This window comes from Stegodyphus dumicola, chromosome 9 (assembly GCF_044657685.1).
Source record: "Stegodyphus dumicola isolate Sdum_Otavi_A_Nest chromosome 9, ASM4465768v1".
NCBI classification, from domain to species: Eukaryota; Metazoa; Arthropoda; class Arachnida; order Araneae; family Eresidae; genus Stegodyphus; species Stegodyphus dumicola.
Genome location: NC_140776.1, coordinates 121,207,592 through 121,235,233, shown reverse-complemented (window position 1 = coordinate 121,235,233; position 27,642 = coordinate 121,207,592). Strand labels below are relative to the sequence as shown.

At 34.2% G+C, this 27,642-nt stretch overlaps 1 protein-coding gene across 2 annotated transcripts in view; it reads left to right on the top strand.

Annotated features, from left to right (window-relative positions):
- Positions 1–27,642, top strand: part of LOC118203258 (uncharacterized) — a 289,744-nt gene that overhangs the window by 86,985 nt on the left and 175,117 nt on the right. For both annotated transcript variants that reach the window (XM_035375537.2, XM_035375530.2), the window contains exon 2: positions 16,497–16,644. In XM_035375537.2, the coding sequence (XP_035231428.1) occupies positions 16,497–16,644 (148 nt within the window). The remainder of the gene's footprint in view (positions 1–16,496; positions 16,645–27,642) is intronic.

The following is a 27,642-nucleotide window of genomic DNA, read 5'->3' as shown; positions in this document are numbered from 1 at the left end:
GGGCCCTTGATAGCTTCGCTAGCTAATTCGATATTTAGGAGCCAACTAGTTAGATCTGTGTTAGCTTCGGCTAAATCTTTTTAGTTAGTCATTAGTTAAGTTTTATTTATTTATTTATTTTTTATTTATTTATTATTATTTTTTTATTTTTATTTTTGAGTTTAAGCCCAAGTGGAGGCTTTGTGGAACGTCCTGAGAAAGGACCGACTGTACACCTTTAGTTTGAGCATTAAAAGGTAATTAACCTTTCTTGAGCTCTACGTTTCTGTTTCTGGACTTGAGCGATTATCCGTTGAGTAGTTCACTAGGTTCCTTTACATTTAGTTAATAGATAAAAGGAAGGAACACTACAAATTTAAAAAAGAATCAATCTTATAAAATATACGAATCTAACTTTTTATGTTATACTTAACGTTCTCCCAGTACTTATAATTAAGAAAATTTTGTAACAGTTATAAGAAATAAAGTGAAAGAAAGTATATCTGAAAGGATTTAGATTTTAACGTCGCACTATAAGATTTGCTAAGGTTTTTTTTAATGTTCTCGCTGAATATCGCTGGTTACCAATCTGTTCTTGGACTCAATCCTGCTTTTTTTTTTCGGGAAGGGGGGGGGGTTTGCTGTTTCACCTTTATTATTAAGCATCATTTCCTGCGTACTTACGCCACATCAAATTCAAAAGCGAAATATTTAAAAACAACGTATCTTTAGTATTCCCGATAGACTGTTAGGGGTTGTCCTAATTTTTTTTATTTTTATTTCCACTATATTATTATTGCTATTTCAATGAAAACTAGTCGCTCAAGCGATCAGCCGCCTAAAGGAGTTATAAAAAAAATGCTATAGGTTGATTTTGATGAATCCAGACAGTGTCATTTTATAAAAATGTTTAACATTTCTAAATAGATATCCCATGATTTAAATGCATTTTTATTTAAATAAGCCAGATTAAACGGACGAAAAAGTATTTTTAAGACGTTTAAATTAATTTTTAAAACATTTAATTTTGAAAATGCATTTTTTGCTTTTGAATTAATATACTTCGTTTGCTACTCTGTAACAGAAAGAGTAAATTTGAAAGGTAATATCTTACGTTTTACGTGAATGGCCACACACTGTTGCGTGGAGATAATAAGTATAATGTTGAACAACACATTGTTTTAAAATAGCTGAATTTGTAGATTAAAATTTAAAGATAAGTACCTTATATTTTGCTGAATAGCAACAGTCTGGCGCGCCGGAAATAAAAATGTTTTATTGTTCATAGGGTGCTGTTGCCGTTGTTTTTCCCAATGCGAGAAAAATAAATATATACATATAAATTCTTCATTGCTATTTTTTAATACTACATCGCGATAACGTTTGGTGTCAGCAGTTTGAAAAGTAATTCAGGCGAAAGTGTGATACGGACAGAAAACGAATTTCGAAGCTAATAGCGCATCTGGGGCAAAAAATATATAAAGTGTGACTCCCTTACTGCAAAAACTGACGCTGAAATTTTCTTGTTCCTAACGATGGATAGTTCGTTTTAAAGTTGGAGAATTCATTCAAGGGCCATCCTCGAATGTTTTTATTGCACCTATAAAAAATTAGTATTAGTTTAAAAAGGCTTCTGATATTAATAAATTTAGTGACAAGCTTTTTTATGCAGATAGTCATGAAAAATATTGATCTATATAATAATTTTCAAGATGCAGATTTTATTCGTAGAACGTTATAATATTCGTGTTCTAGAAACCACTACTAGCTTCAGTATTGGCACACAGTTAGTAACATTATTTTCATAAATTTAAAATCTTTCTAGTTTATTGAAATTTTTGTATGATTATTTAAATATGATTTTAAAGAAAAAAATTCATGAAAATATTAATAACATGTTTGTTCTTAGCGTTAAGAAACTTATAAGTTACTTTTGTCGATATTCCTTCGGAGTGCCAAATGCAAAATTATAAATTAAAGAATGTTACGCAGTAAAAAATCGCAAAAGAATAGCAATTAATGACAAAGAGGTAAAAAGTGAAATTCGAACTATTCTAATTTATTTATTTCTCTTGTGGCACTTTGGAAACGACATCACGTAAATTTTGAAATTAATTGTCTCGGCCTATTTGTGTTGTACTGGAGTCAAACAGGAGGTTTTTATTTTATTTTTTACCAATAAACCTTCGATTCTCTAACGAATTGAATAATTATTTAAATTAAAATGACCAACGAATGTTCATGTGTCATGTCAATTGTTTCCAATTCCGAATGATCGGTTTCGAATAGAGCCCACCAGCGGCCGAGCGGTAAAGTTGCTGAACACTGGTAGTTCGGTCCGAGGTTCGAATCCCTCGAACGGGCTGGCTGCATGGGCGTTTTCGTGGTTTTCCCCATGTGTAACGTGTATACGAGCCAGTTTCCCCTAGAAAGTCCTCCACGAAGGCATCCCTCCCCTTAGGCAGATAGCCCTCGAGGCTTTGCCATAATCACACACACACTGTTTCGAATAATTTTTTGGATGTGTTAATATTGGTGCTAACTCGTCGAGTGCACGTAGAGAACTAAAATTTTTTTTATTACTGAATGATCTCTCCGATAATTTCGATTAGTCTCATTTTCGAAAACATTACTAGTAAACGTAAGCATTGATCAGCAAAGTACGTCCACGTCACACACATTTTTTTTTCTCTATTCACACTTTTTTTTTAATCATATTAACAAAAGGCTGATGGCACTGCTAACGCTAGAAATAACAACTTATAAGTTATGTTGTGTTAAATAACCTTTCATTGTAATTTTACTCTTTACTAACTTCTCCTTTCCATATCCTTTATCAGAATGAGTGTATTTAAGCTGAGGGTTTTGAACCTTTAGGCGAGAGAACATCTGAACATCGCGTCTGCTTATATTAATTTCCGCCAGCTTTGATTAAAAGTGATATTCCGGCCTTCGAATTTTCGCCAGCCGATGCTTTAAACTTGTGCGCCAGTAAAATATACTTTGAATCAGCTTTATTTCTTATACTACCGTATTGCTACAAAATGTCCAGCCGCAGTAAGATAGCTTCCCCGCAAAGCGTGTATAGGGTTGCAAGAAAATGGCAAGGGAAGGGAGGGTTGCCACTTTTGGCGAGAAGTCGCCCATTTGGCCGCAAAATTGGCGATATGTCATAGACGGAGGGAGAACCTTCTGAAACGAATTCATACTAGTTTAGCCCAGAATATTCTCGAACTAAGCCAAAAGCTAAATAAACCCTACTCGTACGCGGACAGTCAGTCAGTGCGGAGTCAATCGAGTTGATAGTCAGTCACTGAGTGCCTAGTCAAGGCAGTTAAGAGCGAGTGTCTCGAAGTCTAGTGCCGAGTTTGTCGTCGAGTGCATCGTCGAGTTTCATCTTAGAGTATGCTGACCTCCGAGAACGACCGAACCGAGTCGGGAGCTGAACTCTAGTGTATCGTTGACTGCATCGCGAGTTGTAGCGTGGAGAGTCTCGAGAATACGTAGAGTTCCAGGAACGACCGAGCAGAGTCGGGAGCTGTACTCTGGTGAAGCTGTCTCTACCGTTATAGCCCGATAACCTGAAGGCTGTGTCGCTAATTGTTCCAGCGTGTTTATAGTAGATCTTCGACAACTGTAAAACGTGATTTTGGATCTGTCTTGAAGAATACTGGCCAATAAAGTGTGATTTGATACTTCATCAAGTGTCGTCGTTATTCACTCCAAATGCACGAACCCTTACGTACGTGAAGAAAAATATGTAACAATATGTATTAGACTACGTATCAACGTAATTTAAGTAGCCACAAGTGGTGGTTTTGCTGTAGTAGAAATTGTGGCTTTATGTTGATTTTAGATTAAAATAGAAAGGTTATTTAGTTTAAACTTTCTTCAGTACTTTGGGGCTATTTAAGACGTAGCAATAACTGGCTGTCTTTTCTAGTAGGGTCAGCAGGACTTAACTTCTAGTTACAAGAGTAACCCTACAAACTAAAGTAGTAGTAAATAGTAACTAAAGATGGCAACTCATGCCTTAATAAAGCTCATTCACCTTAAAATTAATATCAAAACAGTTCTCAGAACGCAATCATAATCATTTGAATAAAAAACTTATATTCGTTAAAAATTCGTTGAATCGTATTAAGCAGGGGGTGTTTACGCTTTTTAGAACGATTTCGAGGTCGTTTAATTAACGTTTAAAATGTAAAGCGTATTTTAAATGTTCAGTGTGATAGGCTTTTTTCTGTGCTATAATTCTGCATTGTGATTTCCATGATAGAATGGCTTTTCACAAAATTTCCAAAGGTTATGATTTCCATTTTTCATCCACTATTCTCCCGAGTCCATCCATCGTGGTGGGTTTGAGTTTACGAAGAGCTCTTTTCAAGAGACCAAAGCATAACATTCCATAGGTGAAAAACAGGGGATTTTGCAGGAATGCATTGAAAAGGTATGTACGCAATACCTGTATCAGTATTCATTTTTTCAAGGAATGGAGTGGTATTTTTTGAAGTACGATCTGTTGCTTTGTCTTGATGAAGTTTCATTCTTTGTAAGTGACTGGATTAAAGAACTGAAATTTCTGTAAGTATCGGGCGTAAAACTTTCTCTGGATAGTATATTGAGTTTATTTTAACATTTTTTCCCTGTCCTCTTATTTTTAATTCCTCATTGTAAAAGAATTCTGCGACCATCCATAAACCTGTTACTGAAACTTTCTCTGCATTGACAAACCAAGTTTGTACATTTTTTTTTTTTTTCTGTTCGATTTCGATAATAAACAGACTTTTTTTGTTGCAGTCATTTGGATAAACTCATGCTTCATTCAGCGTCACAATGTATTTCAGTGTCAATTTATTATTTTATTTAATGTTGCTACAGATGTATTTAAAGATTTTGCACTTGATTTCTGCTTAGGCAGATTTTGCGCTGTTACTAACGATTTAATTTTATAAACATTAAAAACATTACGTACGTTTTTTCAGGTATTCTTCTGTCCATGTAGATTGGTTTATTTGATTAAGGCAAAGGACTTTAGGATTATATGCCTAAAAGGAGAGATGGCTTCGTGGAGGACTTTTTATGAGAAACTCGCTCGTATACACGTTACACATGGGAAAAAAATCGCTGATGCAGCGCTGCTGGTGAGCAGTTTTCATTGAAATGAACTCTAGACCTTGATACTTGTGTGATTATGCAGGCTATCTACTGCAATAGCAGTACTCACCTGTTCACATAAATGAGCTCCGCTGTGGGCATGGCGATGAGAAGTTACATGAAGTAGTTCTCCAAACGAGATATCAGGACGTTCAAAGAATTGAAGCACTTTGCTTTGAGAGAGCTGAGCAAAAACAATGAGCTAGGTGGCAGATGTGTCGGCATGTATTGATGGAAGAAGCAGGTAGAAAAGTTTCCGGGCAGAGACACTTCAGGTGCACAGGCAAATCAGAGTGAGGACTGAATCTTGTGAACGCGGACCTGAGAGAGGTGTCAGAAGCTGGCGTCCATTTCTGAACACGGTGAACATTATTGAGCACAGTAGTGATGCAGTGCGAAATAGCGTAAAAACACAAGATGTACTATGATGAATAATTAGAAAAAATGCAATAACCAGTTCATAGTAATTAAATAACCAAAGTATACAGTCCTAGACAGATCGCGAACTCTAGAGAGTATTCCATAACTTTATATATGGCAGCCAGGCTGATCTTGTTCGACGTTGTGTCTTGGAGAGAGAGAGACTCGAAGCTCCGCCAAGCGAATTGAGTGTGGATATTTTTTCGTCAACTGAGGTCAGCTAGGACGGATGCCATTATGACCCATTTTAGTCGTCTCTAAACATGTCACTAGCTAGGAAATCTATTAATATCTCTAAATGTGTTCAAATTAAAATTTAAGTCTGTGTCTTTGTGTGTTGTGATAGTGATATAAATAAATGATTGATATATCACTAATTCTTTAAGTCTGTGATAATTCACGATGTCACACCTTGTAGAAGTAACGTTTGACGGTTTTTCGATTAATAACGTTGCTTACTTTGTAGTTAGAAATTTTAATACGTGCATTTTCACGATGATTTTTAATTATGAAGTAGGAATATTTATGCTCAAGAAATTCAGAAACATAGCGTTAATCCACAGCTTGTTTACATGTTTATGTTGAAAGAAGAATAAATTTAAAAGTAGCGAATCGTGTTTCTCATTTCAAATAATAAGCTGTTGCCAGAAATTTTTATTCCAAAAGATTTACTTTTTTAAAAATTCTTTATCGAAATCTTTACCTTCTGTATTATAATAATAATAATAATATGATTCAAAGCTATTGAAATTAAAGGCCGTGCTCTTAAATGCGAATATATATATATATATATATATATATTCACGATTGCGTTTCCCTGGTAAATTCAGAATTCTTTATTTACAGATTCATGAAAGATAATATATGCTGCGATTAACAGAAAAATTTAGCTCTGGCGACTTTTACGGACGTGTCGAGAGGTGTAAAAGTCCTGAAATTAAGTCCACTCTGCAGATATCTCAGATGCGCAATTTGCGTTGTGACATGGCGCCTTGCGGAGAAACGCTCATATACAACAACTATCTGTTTCTACCCAAATTCACACAAGCCACCCCTTTGTGGCTGGGGAAGAAAGATAATCCAAAAGACAGTAAGTAAGTATTTGGGGCAGGATAGAAGACCTTGACTTATTACCTTCGCCTTTAATTCCTTGGCGTTGTTTATACTTGTAGACGTATGATCTTCAGCGGAGGCTTGACTGGAGTCGGTTCAGAGGTTGGAAGACTTTTCGTGAATCTCGCTGTGGTCTTCCGGGTGCGATGTTACGAGATCCAGACACAGAGATAAGATTTTTTTTTTCCTCCTCGCGCCTGTTGTACGGGTTGAGGAGTTTCCAGTACCTCTACTTTCAAGCAGTATTCCGTAGGTGTTACGGAATTTTGTAGTTTGAGAGCTGTTTAATTTCTTGTTTTGGCCAATTGTTTAAAAACATTTTTGCTGTAAAATAAACATAGATGACGTCCGATGACTTAAATATCCTACGAAAAAGGATGTAGGTGTTGTTACTAAATTTAAGCTTTCTTCGAAGGAGATTCTAATTTTATGGCGTATGGCTAGGGTTACCTTATTTTAGGAATGGATACCACAGACCATGTACGTTCATGGAGGCTGGGGCGCATTTGACTTCACTGGAATCAAGTTAATATGTGTTCTGCATAGATGTTACATAACGAAGTACAAAAAAATCTAAATCTTAAAGCAAATTTACTTTCTACTTACAATCAGTCAGGAGTATTCACAAATTATATACTTCGCAACAACTATTACGCTTCTTCATCTGTTTACATAGTTCGTTTTGTTTGGTTACTCAATTTTAAAGTAAGCAAAAGTTATCTACATCATTCGAGCGCTGTTAGCGCCCTCTATTTTGTCACTATTTTGTTATCTACGCAATCAGCATTTCCAAATCATCACATATATATAATAAAGCTTTAAAACTTCCTCAAGGGGGGAAAAACAATATAAAACAAATAAAAATGGGTAATACCTTTTTTAAAATTTAATGAACAAAAACTGAATAAAATGAATTATCGATTAATCTGTAAACTTTCTAGCCATGAAACATTTTTAAAATAAAAAAAAAATTGGTTTAATAAAGTTGTAGAGATATTAAGTTATTTCGAAGCATGAAAAATATGAAAAATGAGCAGTTCCTCGCGGGGAATCGAACCGCAGACCTCTCGAATACGCGCCGGGTGTGCAGACCGCTACACCACGAAGGCACGCTAAGAAGGCCGGAGAAATGCCTTATAAAGTAAGAACGCTTTCATTAAACGAGAGAGATGAGTATTTAATAAAAATTTTAAGTAATTAAAAGTTATATTTCTGAAATTATACTAGGCAAAATAAAATTTATACCCAATAAATTTTTTAAAATCCAGGAATGGCAAATATTAAAATTGTATTTTTGTGTGGAATAACTCAACCCCCAGTATAGCGTTATTCTGAAATGAAAGGTAAGTTATTTAATTTTAAAAATGATGGAAAATGTTTGTTCATTTTTTTTAATTAAAAAGTAATTTCTATAAATGCATATAGAATTAAATTTTCGTGACTTAACATAATGACAACCCAAAAATCGCGACCATAACAACATTTTTGAGAATATAAATAAACATCAGCAATGTGTGTCATGACTCTAAGCCGGCCAACTTCACTGATATATAGATCATCTGGTGCCGTGCACGGTCGTCCTAAGTTACAGAAGGTTCATCACTGTAACTTAGTTAATATGTTGAAAAAAGGTCTGACATTGCTTCACGTATTCTTTATGCGAAAGAAAATTTTATGAATGCTTTCTTTATTATTTTTATTTTATTTGGTTTTTAATTTTATAATTTCATCATGTTTTTTTAACATTCTTTCTTTCTTTCTCTTTATATATATATAGGAGATGAGTCTTCGACTGTTCATTTAATTGGTACTCCTATGAATGGTGGCCAAAAATACTGACGGACTGTGCTGACCTTAATCGCAACGAAGAAAAACAATTGGTTAAATGTCATCTAAATTTGAACTATCTGTTCTGACACTAATGCCACAAAACTCTTTAACAACCAAACGTTCTAGAACGAAAGGAAAAATTTAACTGCTAATACTGAAATACGAGAATTATAATCCACATTATATGCAGCTGTTACTGCATATAATCGGTCGTAATAGAAGTCCAGCGATTTATTATTACGGTCTTTTCCTCGAAAGTTATAAATGGCGATTCTTCAGTTGTTAAACTGGGCATCTAGAAAAGTCATTGTTGCCGGGAAAAAAATATTTGTTTTTAAATCGCTTGAAGTTTACTGCTTTTAAATCGCGTAGTCTGTTAATCAATAACAAACAGGTTAAATTGGGGGAGGAAAATTTATATAAGGTACGCCTTTATGGAATAGCAACTCACTGTCGGGTAGAAGTTATAAATATTTCATTTTGGAAATGGTAACACATTCCTTTTAAATTATTACTTACTCTAGTTGGTTAAATTTGAAACACAAATATCTTGCACTTTCCCGAGTGGCAATAAATTTCTTTCAATTGGCTGAGTTTGGGGGTAAATTTGAAATGTTTTATCATTATCTTACACTTTGCATAGTAGCAACCATTGCTTTTCATCGGGGAGTTAGTTAATCAAAATTTCCTCAAATTCGTACAAAACGTAAAATAAACAACAACAACAATAATAATAAAAAGTGAAGCCTTTCAAATTTTATATTACGCCCAAAAGGGGTATTTTTTAAACGTTTTGTGCGTTACGTTTATTTATTAAATATCATGGTCTTCGCGCTTAAACCATAAAATTCAAGTCACAATATAACAAAATAATTTTAAAAGAGCATATTTTTAGAATTTCCGACAGTCTCGAGTGCTGGAGATCATTTTTCTTTTACCCGTATAATGTTGTCATTGATCGCTTTGAAATCGTTGAGTTTGTTCATCCAAAATTCGTTAAAGTTTTACGAAAAATGAAATGGGTAATAAAGCAAATTATAATTTCCAAATTTGGGCCCATGTTCGAGTGGAGGACTACGTTATTCAAAATTTGATGCATCTGGTACCGTTGTTTTTTCACAGGGCGAGAAACATGTGTACATTCATATAGATTCTTTATTGTTTTATTTCTTTAAGTATAATGCAGGGCTGTAATATTTGGTGGCAACAATCTGAAAAGTGAAACGCCCTTTATAGGGAACCAGCGCAAAATGCCAAAACGAAATTAATAGCCCTTCTGGCGAAACTGCCCCTGTGGGCTAAAAAGACGAATTCGGAATTTCTGCTTTATGATGCATATGTTCGGGTGGAGGACTACGTCCGTACTCCCATACGAACAAATTTCGAGTATTTATTTTCTTCGGAAAGACGTGCGATAGCTTTTGTTGATAATTGGTGGCATAATTTATCTAAATAGAAGAAACTGTATATGAAACAAAAAAACTATATATTTACTTTTATTAATTAAACAATGGATGGTCTATGTGTTCTTCACATTGTGGAAAAACGACGGCACTTAGAGCCGACGAATTCTGAATACGCGTAGTCCTCCGCCCAAAGCCTTGAAGTGCACTTCGAAGCGCAAATCCTGAATTTCGAATTCTTTTTTATTATTATTATTTTATTTGTTTCAAATTAATTTCCACTCACCAGACTGTTACCATTGAGTAAAATGTAAGATACTTATTTTTCAATTTTAATCAACAAACTCAACTATTTAAAGCAACGTGTGCCACTGCCTGAAATAAAATTCTATTCTGTTTCAAGAGCCAGCGTGTTGCCACTGAGTAAAGCATAAAATACTTAACTTTCAAATTTAATCTGTCTGTTACTGATTAACAAACCAAACGACTGAAAAGCACTAAACGCAGTTCGGATGAATATTTTTTCTACTTTTCAATCGGGTTGATTTAAATAAAATGCAGTTAAATCATGAAATGTCTTATTAGAACTATTTAATAGTTTTATGAAATTACACTAACTGGACTGGTTAAAATGATTATATATATTTTCCGTTTTATTAGTTTAACTTTATTATTTATTTGTTTAACTTTTAACCGCTCCATTCTCTCATTTTAACAAAATGGCTGATTGCATTCGTTCATCTTTAAAATAAAAATTTTTGTGGTTATTATGAAATGTTTTCAACTTTCTATATTCGCTATTGTCAAAATGTCATTAAAGAAATTCTGACTTATTGTTATTCCTTCTTGAAGGTGACAATTTTCTGCCACCCACCAATTCCTGTTTTCCACGTTGCGTAAGGGTGGTAGTACGACATTTTTTGCTTCTCAGAATGCTCTTACGTCACCTTTGCAGACATTATTTTCTATTTTATTTAACACTCGTGATATATAGCGTTTTAAAAAAAGATCTGACCACATCTGTTAAACGATGAGAACGACCGGAAATGAGTTATGTTACGCGATTTACAGAACAAGGGGCAGTAATAAAATTTTAAAAGAAGTTTCAAATCTCCCCCTTTTTTAACTAGCCGCCTAAAATGGTTATTATAAAAAAAGAAAAATAAATATAATGATTTGAGTGAATCCAGCTATTGTAATTTCATGGATCCCCGTAATAATTAATAACAAATGAAATGAATCTTCCTTGTTCGCTTTTAAATCGCTTAGTTAGTTTATTAAAAATAGAATAAATTAGAAATAAAATTTAAATACTATACGCAATAAAAGACTTTTGTTTTGCCAAAACGGACTGTGAAAGAGGTCTAAAACTGGGTTAAAAATCGATTTTTTTCCCTTGATGTGTATACGTATGTACGTACATATCTCCCATAACTCAAAATTGATTAGCCGTAGAACGTTGTAATTTTGTATATGGGATTGCTATAATCTAGTCGTGCCTCTACCAAAAAAATATATATTTAAAAGTGTTTACCCGCCTTTTTTTCCGCAATCATTGGCCGTAGTCATATACTTTCAATTATAGAAGTGTTTTAAATCACGAAAATATTCATGTTTTGGCAATGTCAGATTTAAAATAAAACTAATTTTGGACAAATAACGAAATGTAGGTTTTAATTTACACTCCGCTTTCCTATATTTATATTTGGTAAAGTTACATAAATAAAACTAATTTTGGACAAATAACGAAATGTAGCTTTTAATTTACTCTCCGCTTTCCTATATTTATATTTGGGAACGTTACATACTCGTTACGAAAAAATTAAATTATAAGAAGTTTGACTCCCGTACGACAAAAATTGGGTGGGATATTTAATTTCAAAATTTGCAGCTTTAGATGCCATTTTCAACTTGCTTCGAGGGATCGGTTAATTAAGTTCGAATAATTCGAGAAAATAAATTTAAATGAAGTGCAGCAAAAAAATTATATAATTCAATAGGCGTGTATGTCATGTAGTGGCCACATCAGATTTTTCATGACATTTTACCCTAATAATGAGAAACTACATTTAATGATTCTGAGTATGTGTAGTTTCTCCGGATATTTTGCGAAAAACGGCTGGCCCAGCCCATTTTCTGGAGAGAACATAATTTTCCAATTTCTGTAACCATGTTTGTGACAAATGATTTTGGAGATAGCTGGAATCTTGAGCAGTTATTGGGGCTCTTCCTCCCACGACTGACCCTCCCCTTTCTGTTTTTCCAGCGATCCTACAGAGGATTATTATATCTGCTCAGTGGGGAACAATGAAGCGAGGGGCTTACGAGCCATTAGCGCTAATTTATAGGCTCTTCTGAGGGCCCGCAGAATAGATGAGACCTCTTTGTGGTGATTTCCGTCACCTCAAAGTGACAGTTTTATGGGAGCTTCTTTTGTTCTGGGACAGTCACTAAGGATGGTTAGCGGCACGCCATTTTCAGAGAAATTCTTAAGGGGTGGAAGGGGATTGTGTCACGCAATTAGTTGTGGTTTCGTGCACCTCGTGGCTGTTTCGTGCAGAATTTGTCTCGGCAGTGCTGTGTTTTGATAACTAAAAGGAAGTTTTCGGAAAACTTTTAACGGAATGTAAAGTGGCTGAGATGGCGTTCGGACATATTTTTGAGTTAATACTCTCACTGAGTATCGCTGGTTACCAGTCTGCTGTTGGACTCAACTCATGCTAATATAATTATTTTTGTTATTTTAATTGTATTATTACGCGGCGTACAGATCAATAGCAAAACTCACAAAATTTTCAAAAACAGCATAGCAACATGTTTTGAATTCCCGATACATTGTTAAGTGCCGGCATAAAGATTTTTCTATTATTTTCAGTCTTTTTTTCAGTTCATTGTATCAACTCGAGCCAACTACGGTACCGAAGGCCCGGGTTCGAATCCCGGAAAAGACATGGATGTTTGTAAATGCATTGTCGGTAAATTGCGGCATGGCGGCATTCTAAATATGCGGCAAGCCGAAAATCCTCTCGTGTGGATTGGTGGGAGAGAGTGGGAGACCTCCGGATCCCCCCCCGGGGTACAATCCCTAAAAACTGGGGATGGAAAATAGAAGTCCAACCTCTGTTCGGAGTAGGCTCTGCCAACTATTGTTCCAAGCAATATGGACACGACAACAACAACCACAACGCTGAATTTTCTTACTAAGATGACTTATAAATTTTTTTTAAATCTTATTATTATTAACTTTTTATGTGTTTAAATTATTTAATGTCACTTTTTTTTGCATTTATGCCACATAAAATTTAACAGCAAAATCGCAGAAACAGCATATCCTTAACATTCGCGATAGAGTGTGAAGAGTTGCCGTATATATTTTTTTTAATTCACTTAATTATTTCTTTGAAAACTAGCCGCTCGAACGGTCAGCCGCCTAAAAGAGTTATCATAAAAAAGTAAAAAGTATGTAATGATTTTAATGAGTCCGACTAGAGTCATTTTATAAAACTATTTAATATTTCTAATGAAACATCTCATGATTTAAATGCATTTTTATTTAAATCAATCAAATTTAATCATATTTGATGAAGAAGTAGAAAAATATTTTTAAGAACTCCGTTTATTGTTTTTTAATCATTCGGTTTGCTACTCAGTAACAGGAAGATTAAATTTGAAATTTAAACAGCTTACGCTTTAGTGAATGGCAACGCGCGTGTAGTTTACAAGTGTTCTGTTTAAGGCAGTGGAAGGAATTGCTTTCAAATAGCCAAATATGTAAACTGAAACACGCGCACAAATTAAAAATGTTTGATTTCGAACAGTGTTGTCTTTCTTGTTTTCAAATTGCTGAGTGTTTTGAACAAAAATTCATTAAATTTGTACAAAATATAGGAAAAACCAGAAACAAATTTGAAATTCAAAATTCGGCTTGCGAGGTAGCCATGTCCGGATGAAGGACTGCGTGTATTAAAAATTCGGTGGCTTTAGGTGCCGTCGTTTCTTAGGAGATGCATACATACATACGGATTCTTCATTATTTAATTAAAAAAAATAATGCATGGCAATAACATTTGGTGATAACCAACTGAAAAGTCTTTTGGACACAAAAGTGATACGAACAAAAAGTGCATTTCGAGACTCCTCTGTTAATAATAATCTCACAGATATAGGGAAAGATACCTTCAGAATCACGTTACATGATGATCTTTCTGGTAGATGGCAGTCTTCTACGCAAAAAGGCAGCCTGAGATTTATTAACATTTCTTTTTAGGCTATTAAATCGAATATAAATTTCTATCCTTTTGTTTCAGTTTATTTCGCATAGTATTCCAGTTAACGTTTCCCAACACGAAAGAAGCCAGTCAACATGAAGATGGAGTATCTGGTCCTCACCAAATAATGGTGAGTTTGATTGAAGATTTCTCGTCGTTTGGCCGAGACGGTTGGACATTCAATTATCATATGAATTGCATCCGCTGTATCACGTCCACATTGACATTTACAAATCGTTTCCTTTAACTTGAATCTGTTCATGTAGTTTGGAATGCTCCATGATTGGTAATGATCTGGTTGGCTAAGATGCCGTTTCTCCGAAACCTTTGGCAAGAGCATATATGTATGTCTTCCTGATTCTTCGTTTTGCCAATTTATTTACCAAATATTATTTGCTTTAATTTTTGCTGTTCTAACGAGAAAGCTCATTGGAAGGAAGCCAGTCAACAGAAATACCGAAAGAAAGAGCTTCCGATACTGTTAAAATAGTACCGAAAATAAGTTATTTATAAGCAGTTTTTGAGCCGTATAATCAGCATCCGTATAATAAGTATGGTTAACGAGGTTTACTGAAAACTGGCACACGACACTTGGGCACAAATCGAACAACAGGGTCACACGCGCACGCACAACAAACATTCTTTACTGGAAGGGTAATAGTAGTTTGTTTACTTTAGTGGCTTTTCCGCTCAAAACCTTCTTGATTATCTTTTAATTTGGAACAGCGACTTGATTTATTAATTTGCTTTATAATACTGCACTGCACTAACAAAATGTTTATACTGTGCATATGCTTACGTGAAAAAATGATAAATACCATAAGGAGTCAGGTGCTTTTAAAATGTCGAAATAGCCCCAAAATAAAACACAATTTAAGCTCAATATCTATATAATTGTTTTATGAGCGCGAAGTTTTGTGTTTTTATTTCGATGATCTTAATAATGTATTTTCTGTTTTTATTTGATATTCCAAATATTAAAATATTTTAAATACAATATCTTTTTTTTTTTTTTTTTTTTTTTCATCCACATAAAATTGATGCAGAGTACGCAGCATTTTATAAACATATCAGTAATTTTAGCTGATTTTTTTTTAAATAGAAAAATAATGTGCAATTAAAATCACCCGCGTTAAAAATAATAGAATTATACTTTTTTAAAAAATAACATTTTTTTTTTTTTTTAAACTTAGAAAGCGCTATTAGACTCGAAATGGGATTTTGTATCGGTTCACAATAAATGGCGTGTCTCTTTTCAAATTATTTCTACCAGATATTATCGCTCTTATTTCTAAAGAAATTAAATAATCAAGAATCTGCATGTATGTATCTATGTTCTCTGCACTGACATACTGACGGTATCTACGGCTGTCCAATTCTGAATAACGTAGTCCTGCACCCGAACATGTGCACATGGGTTACGTAATTAGTATTTTTAGAATACCATAAACAGCAGCTACACGTCCATACCCCCACCACTTTTTTTTTTTTTCTCTTCGCCCGTCTTTTTTCTCCATTTTTTTTCTTCATCGCCATTCTGAATCATATTAAGCAAGATGCTGATGTCACTGCTGAAGCTAGGAATAATAACTAAAATAACAATAAATAAGAATTAAAGTAAACAATAACAAAAGTAGGCAATTCGGGCCTTAAAAACCCATTCAACTTATATTTTAAAACAGCTCACAAATTTAATTAAAATTATATCATAATAATAAGGATTTTAGCATCCTACGGATTGTATTATTGCAATCTTATGTTGTCTACTTGTATGTATTTGAAGTTCACAATTTGAAATACGTGAAAAATAACATCTTAAAAAAATCCTCTAGCAAAGTAAAAAATTTTAAAATTTAGGATTCTATTTAAAATTGCTTTACAAATCGTTGCTATCCCCAGCTTCAAAATAAAGAATAATTAAATTAAATATTTTGATATTTTCTGACGCTTTCTGATACGTATTGCACAGTCACACAGTGTGACCTTCTGCCGTGATTTCGGATTTTAGGTTGACCCCTGAATAAGAAAGGCTGAAATGGGAATCGTTGTTACTTATTTTATCAAGAGAAACTGAAATGGCACGATATTTAAAAAAGCTTCAAATGCCTGAAAGAGCACTACTACTACGAAGTTGTTAGAATGAAACGTATTTGTATCTGATGCATGCAATTAAACGATTCTGAAAATTGTTTACTTAATGTAATTTGGCGAGAGTATTTTAAGCGTGATGGAAATATACCGTGAATGAATTTATTATTACTTTTCTTTGAGAATTTTATGTACTTTATTCTTGTTTTGTCAATTAATAAGTCGTTTCTTCTTGCAGGTCGTCGTATCACTTAGACGACAGCACTTATAGTAGTACGAGCGAAGGTGAGGAGCTGGACAGCGACCGCGAGACGGTAGAAGCTGAGGAAGAAGACCCAGACAAACTTCTGGGAACATGGCTTGGACAGCTGCAGCAGATGGAGAGGGTGCGTGTGTTGTTTTATTTTTTATATTTAATTCGTTCTGCATATTTGCGCATACGAAGAGCGCGTGCGACTGTTCATCGAGTACAAATATACCTCGCTGTGTTTGTCAGAAATTTTGTTTAACAAATTAAGGATTTGTTGCCATTCTTAATCGATCGGTGCCATTTTGCCAATCACATTTATTATCTTTTGGTTTTGGTTTGGAATAGTGGTAATTCTTACATTATGTTAAACTTTTTTCGTATCTTAACATTTTTTTAGTTTCTGCATTCAGCACAATTTTTTTTAAAATTTTATTTCCACATTATGCTTTATTACTTATCCCCTGGGTTGAAGATAAAATAAAAGTTTAAATTGCGGATTTTAAATCTGAAAATACTTACTACTAGAGCAAGATTATAAGAACAGATTTAAAAAAAAAAATTAAGGAAGACGAAAATCATAAAAAGGGAAAACATAGAACTATCTTACTGTAACCAGTGGTTTGATGTGGACTGCAAGGCAGGTGGCGTAGCTACAGCTGTTGTCGCCAGGGGCTGTCCCTGAATTTGTTGCTTAGGGCAGTCTCTGAATATGCCGCCGCTCTCAATATACAAAGAAATTTAAAAAATGTCAGGATGACGTAAAGGAAAATAAATTGAAATTCTATGGTTGCTTTCAACATTTAAATTGATATTATTATTTCCGATTGATATCATTACTTATATATATCCGAATTTCAACATTTTAAATTGATATTATTATTTTGTTTGTTTTTTATTTTCTTGTACGAAGTTAAAGAAGTGTAGTAATCGCGAAAATATTCAGGTTACAGATTTCAACGGAAATATCCATTTTGATTATATTTTTTCATGGCTTCTGTACATACGGAAAGACTAAATGACTGTTTATTCCAAAATGCTAAAACGGATTTTTTTTCGTGGCGTATGTACCTACCTATGTATCTCGCAACTCAGAAACGACTGGCTATAGAACGTTGGAGTTTTTATATATGGGACATATGTAATATCTAGTTGTGCACCTCTTCTTTTTATTGCAGTCGGAAGTACCAAAATATAAATATATACTCCACCTCATCCGTCTGAAATGTCCTTATCCGGCCTATTTTCGCGATCATTGGTCGTAGTAATATACTTCCAATTACAGAAGTCTTTTAAAAGACGAAATTATTTTGGTCACTGACGAAAAGTTTGGCCATTTCCAAATTTTCGAAAATTTAATTTAAAAAAAAAAAAAAAAAAAAAAAAAAAAAAAAAAATGAAATCTAACTTTTAATGCGGTTTCCCGCTTCCTATACTTATATTTGGGAAAGTTTGGAACTCGTTATGATAAAATAAAAATACAAGAAGTTTGACTCCGTATGACAAAAATTGACCGGGATATTTAATTTTAAAATTAAGCAGATTTTGATGTCATTTTCAACTTGCCTCGAGGGATGGTTTATCAAATTAGATTAATTGGAGGAAATAAGTTTAAGTGAAGGACAGCAAAAAATGTGTATAATTTAGAACAAGAAGTTATGTGGTTTGCAAATCTTTTTTTTTTTTTTTTTTTTTTTTTGTGTGTGTGTGTGTGTGTTTTCAATCTTCTTAATAACATTGCAGAGGCCTACGTGATTACTCTAGCTGTTGTTATGTATATAGTATAGAAAAACTTTCTAAACGCAAAATAATATTTATTTAGAGAACTCTTCTTACAGTAAGCAACATTTACTACTACAGGTACTTACAACACTAAACAGTGTTAGACAGTTGTGAGGATAGTTCGTAGTAATATTAGAATAATTGGAACTTTGTTCTGAAAATTGTATTTTAAAATAAACTGCAAAAATTCAAAAGTACCGCCCTCCCACAATCTTCTTTTGTTTTCCTTCGCAGCAACGGAAATGCAACTCTGAAGTATTGCTCTCTGAGCAAAGATTATAATTTAGTTGATTTAGATGTGATCATAATTTAGTTCATATTCGTAATTTACAGTCAAAAGTTTTGATGCAATAAAAAAGGCGTAATAAGTTGAAATCTCGTTGTGATTTCTTACTTCATCTACATATACCAAAAGCTGTTTTCGTTCTCATACCATTTCCATATTGCAATTTCGAATTTAATTATTCTTCACCTGCCTCGACGGTCCACATGACTAAGCGTACAGGTAGGAAGTAAGAACTCCGTGTGATTTTCTTACCTTCATGTGACTAAGCCCTATAAAATAATATTTTCCTCAAAAAAGGCCGCCCAGATCCTCCGCCCGCTCTAATTACGCCACTGCTGCAGGGAAACAGACAGTGTGGTAGAATCGTATACTTGCGACTTCAGAAAAAGGAGTATTTGGAAGCTGTGGTACGTACTGGACCAAGAAATATGAAAAATCAGGCATGGAATTCGAATCAGGGATCTTTAACTTGCTAGCAGATGTGCTCCTCACAGCCCGAGAGCACACCAGTTATTGCTTTCTCTTATGTGCTGGAGGGAATGGAATAATTTCTTACAAGTGACGTGCATTCCAAAAAACTTTGTATGCTGTCTCTTCTATCAATATATTCTGGAAACTAAATCTTCAATGGGTTTTGTTTTTATGCTACCTACCTATTCTATTTACTACTTTATTTCCATAGAAGAAGAGGATAAATGGCACATATGATAACTTTAAAAGGTTTTTCAAACTTTGTCGACTCACGAGAGTTATAAGGGCTTTCTTCGGGGAACCGCATCTCACCCTTTGAAAAATATATCTTAAAATTAATATTTAAAGTAGATCAATGTGTCATAGGTACTTTATGTAAAGGCAATTGAAGAAAAGTATTGTATTTTTTATTAAAATTTTTTAACATAAAATTAATGTAATTTACTTATTATTAACACTAACTCGTGCTCCGTCTATCATCTTGTATTGTGTTTAGTGACCTCACATTTTTGTTCTACACAAACTGTCCAAACTTAGCTTTTTTATTGGTTTTATCAGCAATCGAATTTCATTTGTTTCTATATTTTGTTTCTGTTGCCACATACATTGACTAAGATTTTTCACATAAATGCATTGTTGCGAATGGCATTAAAATATTTATAGCTGTATGAGGAACTTTTAAGTATTCTGTATGAATGTACATCGAAAACGTTAGGAGATGCTCTCACTTAAACTTAGGTCTACCAGCGGCCGAGCGGTAAAGTCTCTGAACACTGTTTAGTTCGACCTGGTATTGAATTCTGGCGACTGGGCTGACTACATGGTATGTTTTCCTCATCTGTAACGTAGACATGCGCCATTTTCCCTTAAAAAGACCTCCACGAAGATATCCCTCCGTATAGGCAGATAGCCCTCGAGTTGCTTTGCCTTACTTAATTCAGCTAACCACTTAAATTTAGATTTTAGCGTCCAGTCTATTGATATGTAAGCTGTTCCATTTCCTTCATTACCAAGCCTTATGATTTATCGCAGTGCTCGATGGAATTTTTTATACAGTCATACTTAATTTTTTCTTCTGGGAAATGTTCTTTTATAGTTTTCTTCAGCTGAAAAGGTGCTTCATTGTATAATTTTCAACACTGTCGTCTAAATTCAATTCATTTTCAATTAGAAAACTGTTTAGTTTTGCAAAGCATTAAAACTGTTTAGTTTTGCAAAGCATTGCACGTCGTTGTCTTTGACATATAATGACGACATGTTAAATTTTAAAACTATCACTAATCTATCACTAAATATATCTACATCTTTTTAGCTAATACGTACTAGTTAACTAACCCGAGTGCTTTAATTTTCTTTGGAACCCCGCGATTCTGCGGAACACAGTTTGAAAACCGCTAGATTAAATGCATAGCCTTCAGATGAATACGCAAAGATCACCAGCCTCAAAACTTCCAGGAACTGGTCATCGGCCACTGCCTTTGAATATACGTTTGGGACAGAAAGTACAAGATTTGACTTCTGTAGCAGGCCTTGTCGCACTTGAATTCATTTATCTAATCGTGTTTGCCATTCTCATCCACCCTTCTGTTTCGGATGAGGATGACTAGCCTAATATAGTGCTGGACTGGAGATGTTATCAACTTTTCATCTGTTCTTCTTTAAAACAGAGCTGTGAAGATATTGACTGTGATAGATATTTGAAGTTGGGATCTTATTATGCGACGGGGAATATGGCACAGGCCCGATGCTATAGCTCACACGTTTGCACAGGCTCGGCAAGGTTTCTATGCTTTTCCTGGCGTGGATTCTATGCTGGTGTACTGTCGATAGGTTTTATAAATGTAAGCCATATCCCAGTAGTCTCAAACTCAAACTGCATATGGGCGGAGTGCTTGATCTGAAAGCAGCTGACCGGCCAGAACTTTTTTTTTAAAACAAAATTTAACTTTTTTAACAAAACCAGAAAAATTTTTTTTTTTTAAATTTCCGAATATTTATAAAAGCATATAAATAATAATAATAATAATAATAATAATACACAAAGGAAAAAATTCAAATTTATATTTATTCTAAATCTGAAGTTCATTGCTGCAAGAAATTTTTATTGGTTATACCTTGTAATTCAAACTCATTTCACAATAATGATGCGCCACTAGCTGTCGACTGGCAATCTAAATTTACTGACTGTACCAAAGTGTAAATTCTTCTACATTACCCTAGTCACGCGACTGACGTATAAGCGTGAAGTGACAAAGCCTCAACCTATTCGTTCTATTTTTTCACCACTTCAAAAACAGTCATGTCTTTACGTCTGTCAAACTGTATTTGGAACAAGTAATACTAATTATATAGTCGCGGGCCGTATAAAATCGAATCGTAGGTCGCGAATTTTATACCACTGCCATTTTATGCGACCAATGTCTGGCAGCTACTGGATACCGTTGAAATCAGACTTTGGATTACTTCGTGAGACCGTCAAACTGCCTCCTCCGGGGTGTTATTCCTCAAAACTGGACGGAACTAATTACACAGTCAGTGCCATGGAGGTAGTCAGTGCTATGGGACAATACCTGTACTACCAGTGGGGAAATTTTGCTATCTCATCCAGTTGGTCCAAGCGTAAGATTCAGATATTCGATCTGAAGACGCAACCTTAATGTTTTGAAGCCCACAAACTGCGGTAATCAGATAGCGGATTTATGCACCTTTAAAAATAGATTGGATCGACCAACTAAGGTTACAAAGGATTTGGGTCTTTTATGTGGTTGTCTTAGAAGATAAGTGATTGTCTTAGAAAACATGACCGTCGCTGATGTTCAGAACCGTTGTTTATTTGTGTTCTAAGAATTATTAGTCACTTTTACAGGTAGTCATTGTGAGAGGATTTTGCTTATCTAAAAGTATATCCATGAAAAAGTACGTCATTAGCCAGGCATCCACCATGGAGCCCAGAAAATAGTTTGGAAAGCATCACTACTCTGACACCTTATTTGTTTAGTTCGTATCTGTTCCACCAAATAAAAAATTGCAAAGATAATAGTTTTTTTTTTTTTTTTTTTTTTTTTTTTTTTTTGGAACCACACCCGGCGAATTCTCCTTAAAAATTCCGAAGCTAGACAAAAACGCGCGTTGTAATAACCCTGCGACAAAATGTCTAATATTTTAATCTTTTTTTTTTTTTTTTTTTTCTGAATTTCTTTTATGGAATTTCATCCAAAGCCGTATATCAATTCTTTTTTTCCTCCCCTTCCTTCGTCTCCACCTCTAAAAATAGTTCCGAGCAAGCCCTAACGAGGAGCGTTACCCGTTCGCCACTGCTATAAATAACTCTCTTCAAGAGTTGCTGCATCCGGGATCTTTACGTAATCAACTTCAGTAACTAGTATTTCATTCAAAGATGAGGAAAGTAAACGTGACTTTGTTATTTTGCAGCAGTAGTGGTTTGTTTGGCTGTCTGATGTCAGCAGAGTTCCGCTAGTTTTGGCGCCAATTCCATTTGTCTGGTCTAGTTTTATGAATGAAGAAGCAGTCGACCAATTTCATCCATTTTCAGAGATGAAATATTTTGCATAATCTGGGTATTAACTGAATTATTAACTGAAATTCAGAAAATGAATAATTTAGCTATCTGTGAGATAAAGACTATTTAACTTTAATTACCATACGCTCTTAAATCTCTTTTTCATATTTGTTATTTTCCTTTCTAAATTAAACCCCTTATCGTATCATTTTTATATAACACATGTCCGGATTATCTCTCTTAGTGTTGGATTTACCCAGAATGTTTATACATTTTTAGAATGATTTCGGTACCGTTTAATTAATGTTTAAAATGTAATGAGTATTTATTTAAATGTTCGATCTGATGGCGTTTTACCACGACTGTAAATCTGCGTCTTGGTTTCCATGATAGTAGGGCTTTCCGTAAAATTTTCCAAGGATATTGATTTTTATATACTTTTCTACAACTTTCTAGAGCCCATCTATCGTGATGGGTTTGCGCTTAGAAAGAGCTTTTCTCAAGAGACCGAATTCGCAATAGTTCATAGGTGAAATGTCAGAGGACTTCCCAGGAAAGCTTTAAAAATGTATACATGCACTACCTGTAGCAGTCTTTGTTTTTTCATTGAGTGCAGTGGTTCTTATCGAAGTATGACTTTGTCTTGATGAAGTGTTTATTTGTGAAAGTCAATGGAATAAAAAAATTGGAATTTCTTCCATAAATAGCGGACTTAAAACCTTTTTTCGATACTAATTGGAGTTGATTTAAAATTTCTTTTCTATTCTACTTATTTTTAATTTTCCATTGTAAAAGAATTTTGCGACAATCATAAACTACTTACTGAAACATTCCTTGTATTGACGGAACCAGGTTTGGACAATTTTCTTTCTTCGTTTTCGACAATAAATAGATTTTTGTTGCTGTAGTCATTTCGGTAAACCCATGCATCATCCAAGGTCACAGGCCGCCCAACGGCCGAGCGGTATAGTCGCTGAACACTTGTAGTTTGGTTCGAAATTCTTCCGTGAACGGGCTGGCTGCATGGGCGTTTTCGTCGTTTTCCCCATGTGCAACGTGTATACGAGTTAGTTCCCCTTAGAAAGTCCTCCACAAAGGCATCCCTCTCGTTAGGCAGATAGCCCTCGAGGCTTTGACGTGATCACATAAACTGAAAAACATCCAGGGTCATAGTGTATTCCCATTTATCTCCAGCTAAGAGATTTCATACAGGGTTCTGCGCCAAGTCTCATGCCTGAATAAAAGCTGGCGAAAATTATGGTTTTTAGCTTTTTTAAATTGTAAATTTTGGTTTATTATTTTATTTATTGTGGCTACCAGATGTAAAGACTCTGCAACTCCATTGGCGCATTTTTGCTAACTACGAACGATTTAACTTTAGGAACATTCGAAACAGTACATACCTTTTTCCGGATATTCGTTTGGAAGTCTTGTTTTCCATCGTTTGGAGAAATATTCATTAGCGGCGTTTCCTTTCCGTTAATAGTGTTGCTTATTTTGAATTTATAAATTTTAATTCCATGCATTTCAGAATTTTGGTGAATAAAGAATAGGAATATTTCTCTTTGGAAAGCGCAAAAACACATTCTTCAATCCACAGCTTATTTGCATACGAACTTTTGAGAGAAGAATCAATTTCAAAAAAGCAGATGATATTTGTATTTTCATTTTAAATAATAAGCTGTTGCCAAAGATTTTTAATTCCAAAACATTTGCTTTTTTAAAAATTCTTTATCGAAATCATTCTAAAAATGTGTAAACGCCTTCTGTATTTGATTGTTTCAGTTTGATTGTTTATCTAGAGAGTAGAGAAAGATTGACATTTGGAATTCTTCAATGCTTCGTAATTAAAGCTTCTGACAACTAATATCATTTACAGCAAATGAAGGGAAAGTTCGTAGTAGTATTACAGTATTTGCTGTTTTGTTTTAGGCAATGTATTTTAGATTAAACTGCCGAAATTTAAAAGTATTGCCCTTTTACTTTCCTGTTTCGATTTCCTAGCAATAACGAAAATAAAACTGTGAAATACTTCTTAACGTGGCATTCTTCCTTATGAATAAATATCACCGTGATCATAATTTAGTTGATATTCGTAATTTGCCTTTAAATGTTTCGACGAAATAAGAAAAGTATAACAAAAACACGTAGCTATTGAAATCACGTGATGGCTTTGTTGAATCCTTAAATCTAGACCTAGAATATAAACTCTTCTCAGTTTAATTTCGTATTACAATTTACAACCTAATAATTAATTTTCACCTGCTTTGACTATCCACCTGACTAACGCCAATAAAAAATTCATAAAATTATTTCAAATTCATAAAACGGCATCCGTTTAAAGTGAAGAAGCCTTTGCCAACTCGCTGTGAGGTCTTGAAAATTCCATGATTGGTCCATACATTAATACAGGTTCAAAAGGTTCAACCGTTGTGCAAGATTTAACCGTTGTAGTTAGATGCCAGTGCTTTTCTTCGTGGGAGATTTAGACCTGAGACTTCATTTTGATCTTGAATTCCTCTTGCGAAAGCAGACGAATTTTAGTGGGACGCACAACAAATCAATCCAGCCGTCATGTCAGACATGTGGGGCTGATCTCGAACAAGCAAGCGAGGGGCTTCGTCCATCGTGGAATGCGTCGACGTTTGGCATTTCGGGGTAGTCTAGCGTCACCATGACCAGTCAGGATAGATTAGTGATTTTGCAAACTTTATCAACTCACATAACTCTTAGAGCTATAAGGTTTTTTCGGGAACTCCCATCTCATCCTTCGAAAAATATGTCTTAAAAATAATATTTAAAGTAGTAAATTAGATTAATATAAAAAATTAATTAGGTTAATTAGTAATTAAGTATTAATTAGAATTAAATAGCATTAAATTAAGTATTAATTAGATCAGTATATGTAGTTTATGCAAAAAGAATTAAAGAAAAGTGTATTTTTTGTTACAAAAATTTAAGAAAAAAAATTAAAGTAATTTACTCAATAGCATTAACTCGTGCTGCAGGTGCTACCTACCCTTGCATTATATTTAATGATGGGGATGTGCTTCTATTTTTCTACAAAAACTATCGAAGTCTCGCTCTGTTAATCGCATTTCATGTTCTGCATTTAATTTGTTTCTACGTTTCGTTTTTGTTGCCAGATACGTTGAAAAATTTTCTCATTTAAATATGTTATTCCGAATGACATTAAAATGAAAAACATTTTAGCATACACATCGACCAATAAGTCGAAAAATAGGACCTCCTTTCGCACATACGTCCCCGCTGAGGGAGCATGGACCTTATAAGAGACCTTTGTATATTATTTCTTATAAGGTCCATGTGAGGGAATGGGACTGTTTACCGCCGCCGTTGCGACATCATTGCCACTTCGCCTTTGGACCATTTCGCCATAGGGCCGATTCGCCGTCAAGACATATTTTTCTTTACATACCTATATTATATATTATTATATTAAGTTTATTTAGTTTAATAATTTTGTTTATGTATTGTAAACCTCTGACGGCTGTCTTAAATTACGAAACAAAAAAAATCTTTTTCAACTAAGCACATCCTCTAAAATTAAAGATATTAATTACCGAGAAGTAATGAATGATAACTTTTTGAATAATAGACAATTCTTTACAAATATATCGTTGCTAAATAACATAGAAGTTAACTTATTAGTATATCCAGTGCTTAAATTGCACCGGAGTCCACCGGAGGCCGGCTCCGGTAATTCTCAATTTTTAAGATAAATTATGATTTACTTCTCAATTTTTAAGATAAATTATGATTCTAGCCGGAGCGCACCGGAGCCCTAAATAAGATGAGCTCCGGTACTTCTTTTTGTAAAACTGAGCCACAATTTCAAGAAAACAAAATTTAAAATTCCTAACGTTTTAGTTTAGCAATAAGCAGATCTTGCAATACTCTATTTCCTTAGAAATACGAACTCATGAGAACATGAAACGTTCAAGTAAAGTCCCTTCACTGACATGCGGAAATATTTCCCTTTAAGAATGGCAATAAATTTGGGGGAGTTTGTTTAGGAACGCGTCAATTTCTCGCCATGCCATCGTATCTAGTGTATTGTTATCGATGGTTGCAGTTAGTTATCCTCGCAGGAAGGAAAATTTGTGTTCTTAAATGGGCGTTAAGTGAAAGCGAGAACAAGCGTGAAATACTGAGGTAAACTGCCCAAGCACGTCCTATATATCGTCTTCCAACAGTATCCACTAATGTAACCAAATACGGACGAAAAGCGTAATCAGCAACTTTACATTCATCCTTAGGGGTCAGATTCAGAACTCATTTTACCCTTGACACACATCCGTTTGATGGCTATAATTATATCAGCAGAGAGCCGTGGTCAAAAAAGAACGTTCTCTCTCACCAAGATTACCCCTCATTTTTTGTTTCCACCCACTCATACCCTCACGCCCTCATTCTGTTTCTCCCTGTTTTTAGCATTATCTGAATTTTAATCAGCTATACTTTAAGTGCATTTAATTTTTGTGATAATAAAAGAACTCCCCCCCCTACGATCAGAGCTTAAACTGGGCCGGAGCTCACCGGATCCCTGTTCTCGAAAATTTTATTTTTAGCAATAAAATTATATTAAAAATCGCTTATTAAATTTTAATTTATCTCTTTACATTTAATTTTAATTATTTAATTATATAATAATTATTGATTAAATAACAATTTATTACCATTAATTAAATAGCTATTAATTAAGTTGGTAGTAATTAACTATTTAATTTTAAAATTATTAATGAGTTTAATAGTCATTTTATTTATTTATTTACTCTTGTTCCTCTTTGCTGACGGTCTTCCATAGGGCTCCGGCACTTCTAATTTTAGAAATTAAGCCCTGAGTATATCTATATATATATTCATTAATTTTAAGACGGTAATGAACTAAGAAAATTCTAGAGTTCCATTTTCAATTGAGATTTCATAAAAATTGGAATTTCCTTACTTGCATGAGTGCATTCTCTAAACTGGCTGATTAAAATTTCAAGAAATTTTGACGAATCATGTAAACATTGTATCTGCATAAATTTAGAAAAGATAATATAACAGAGATT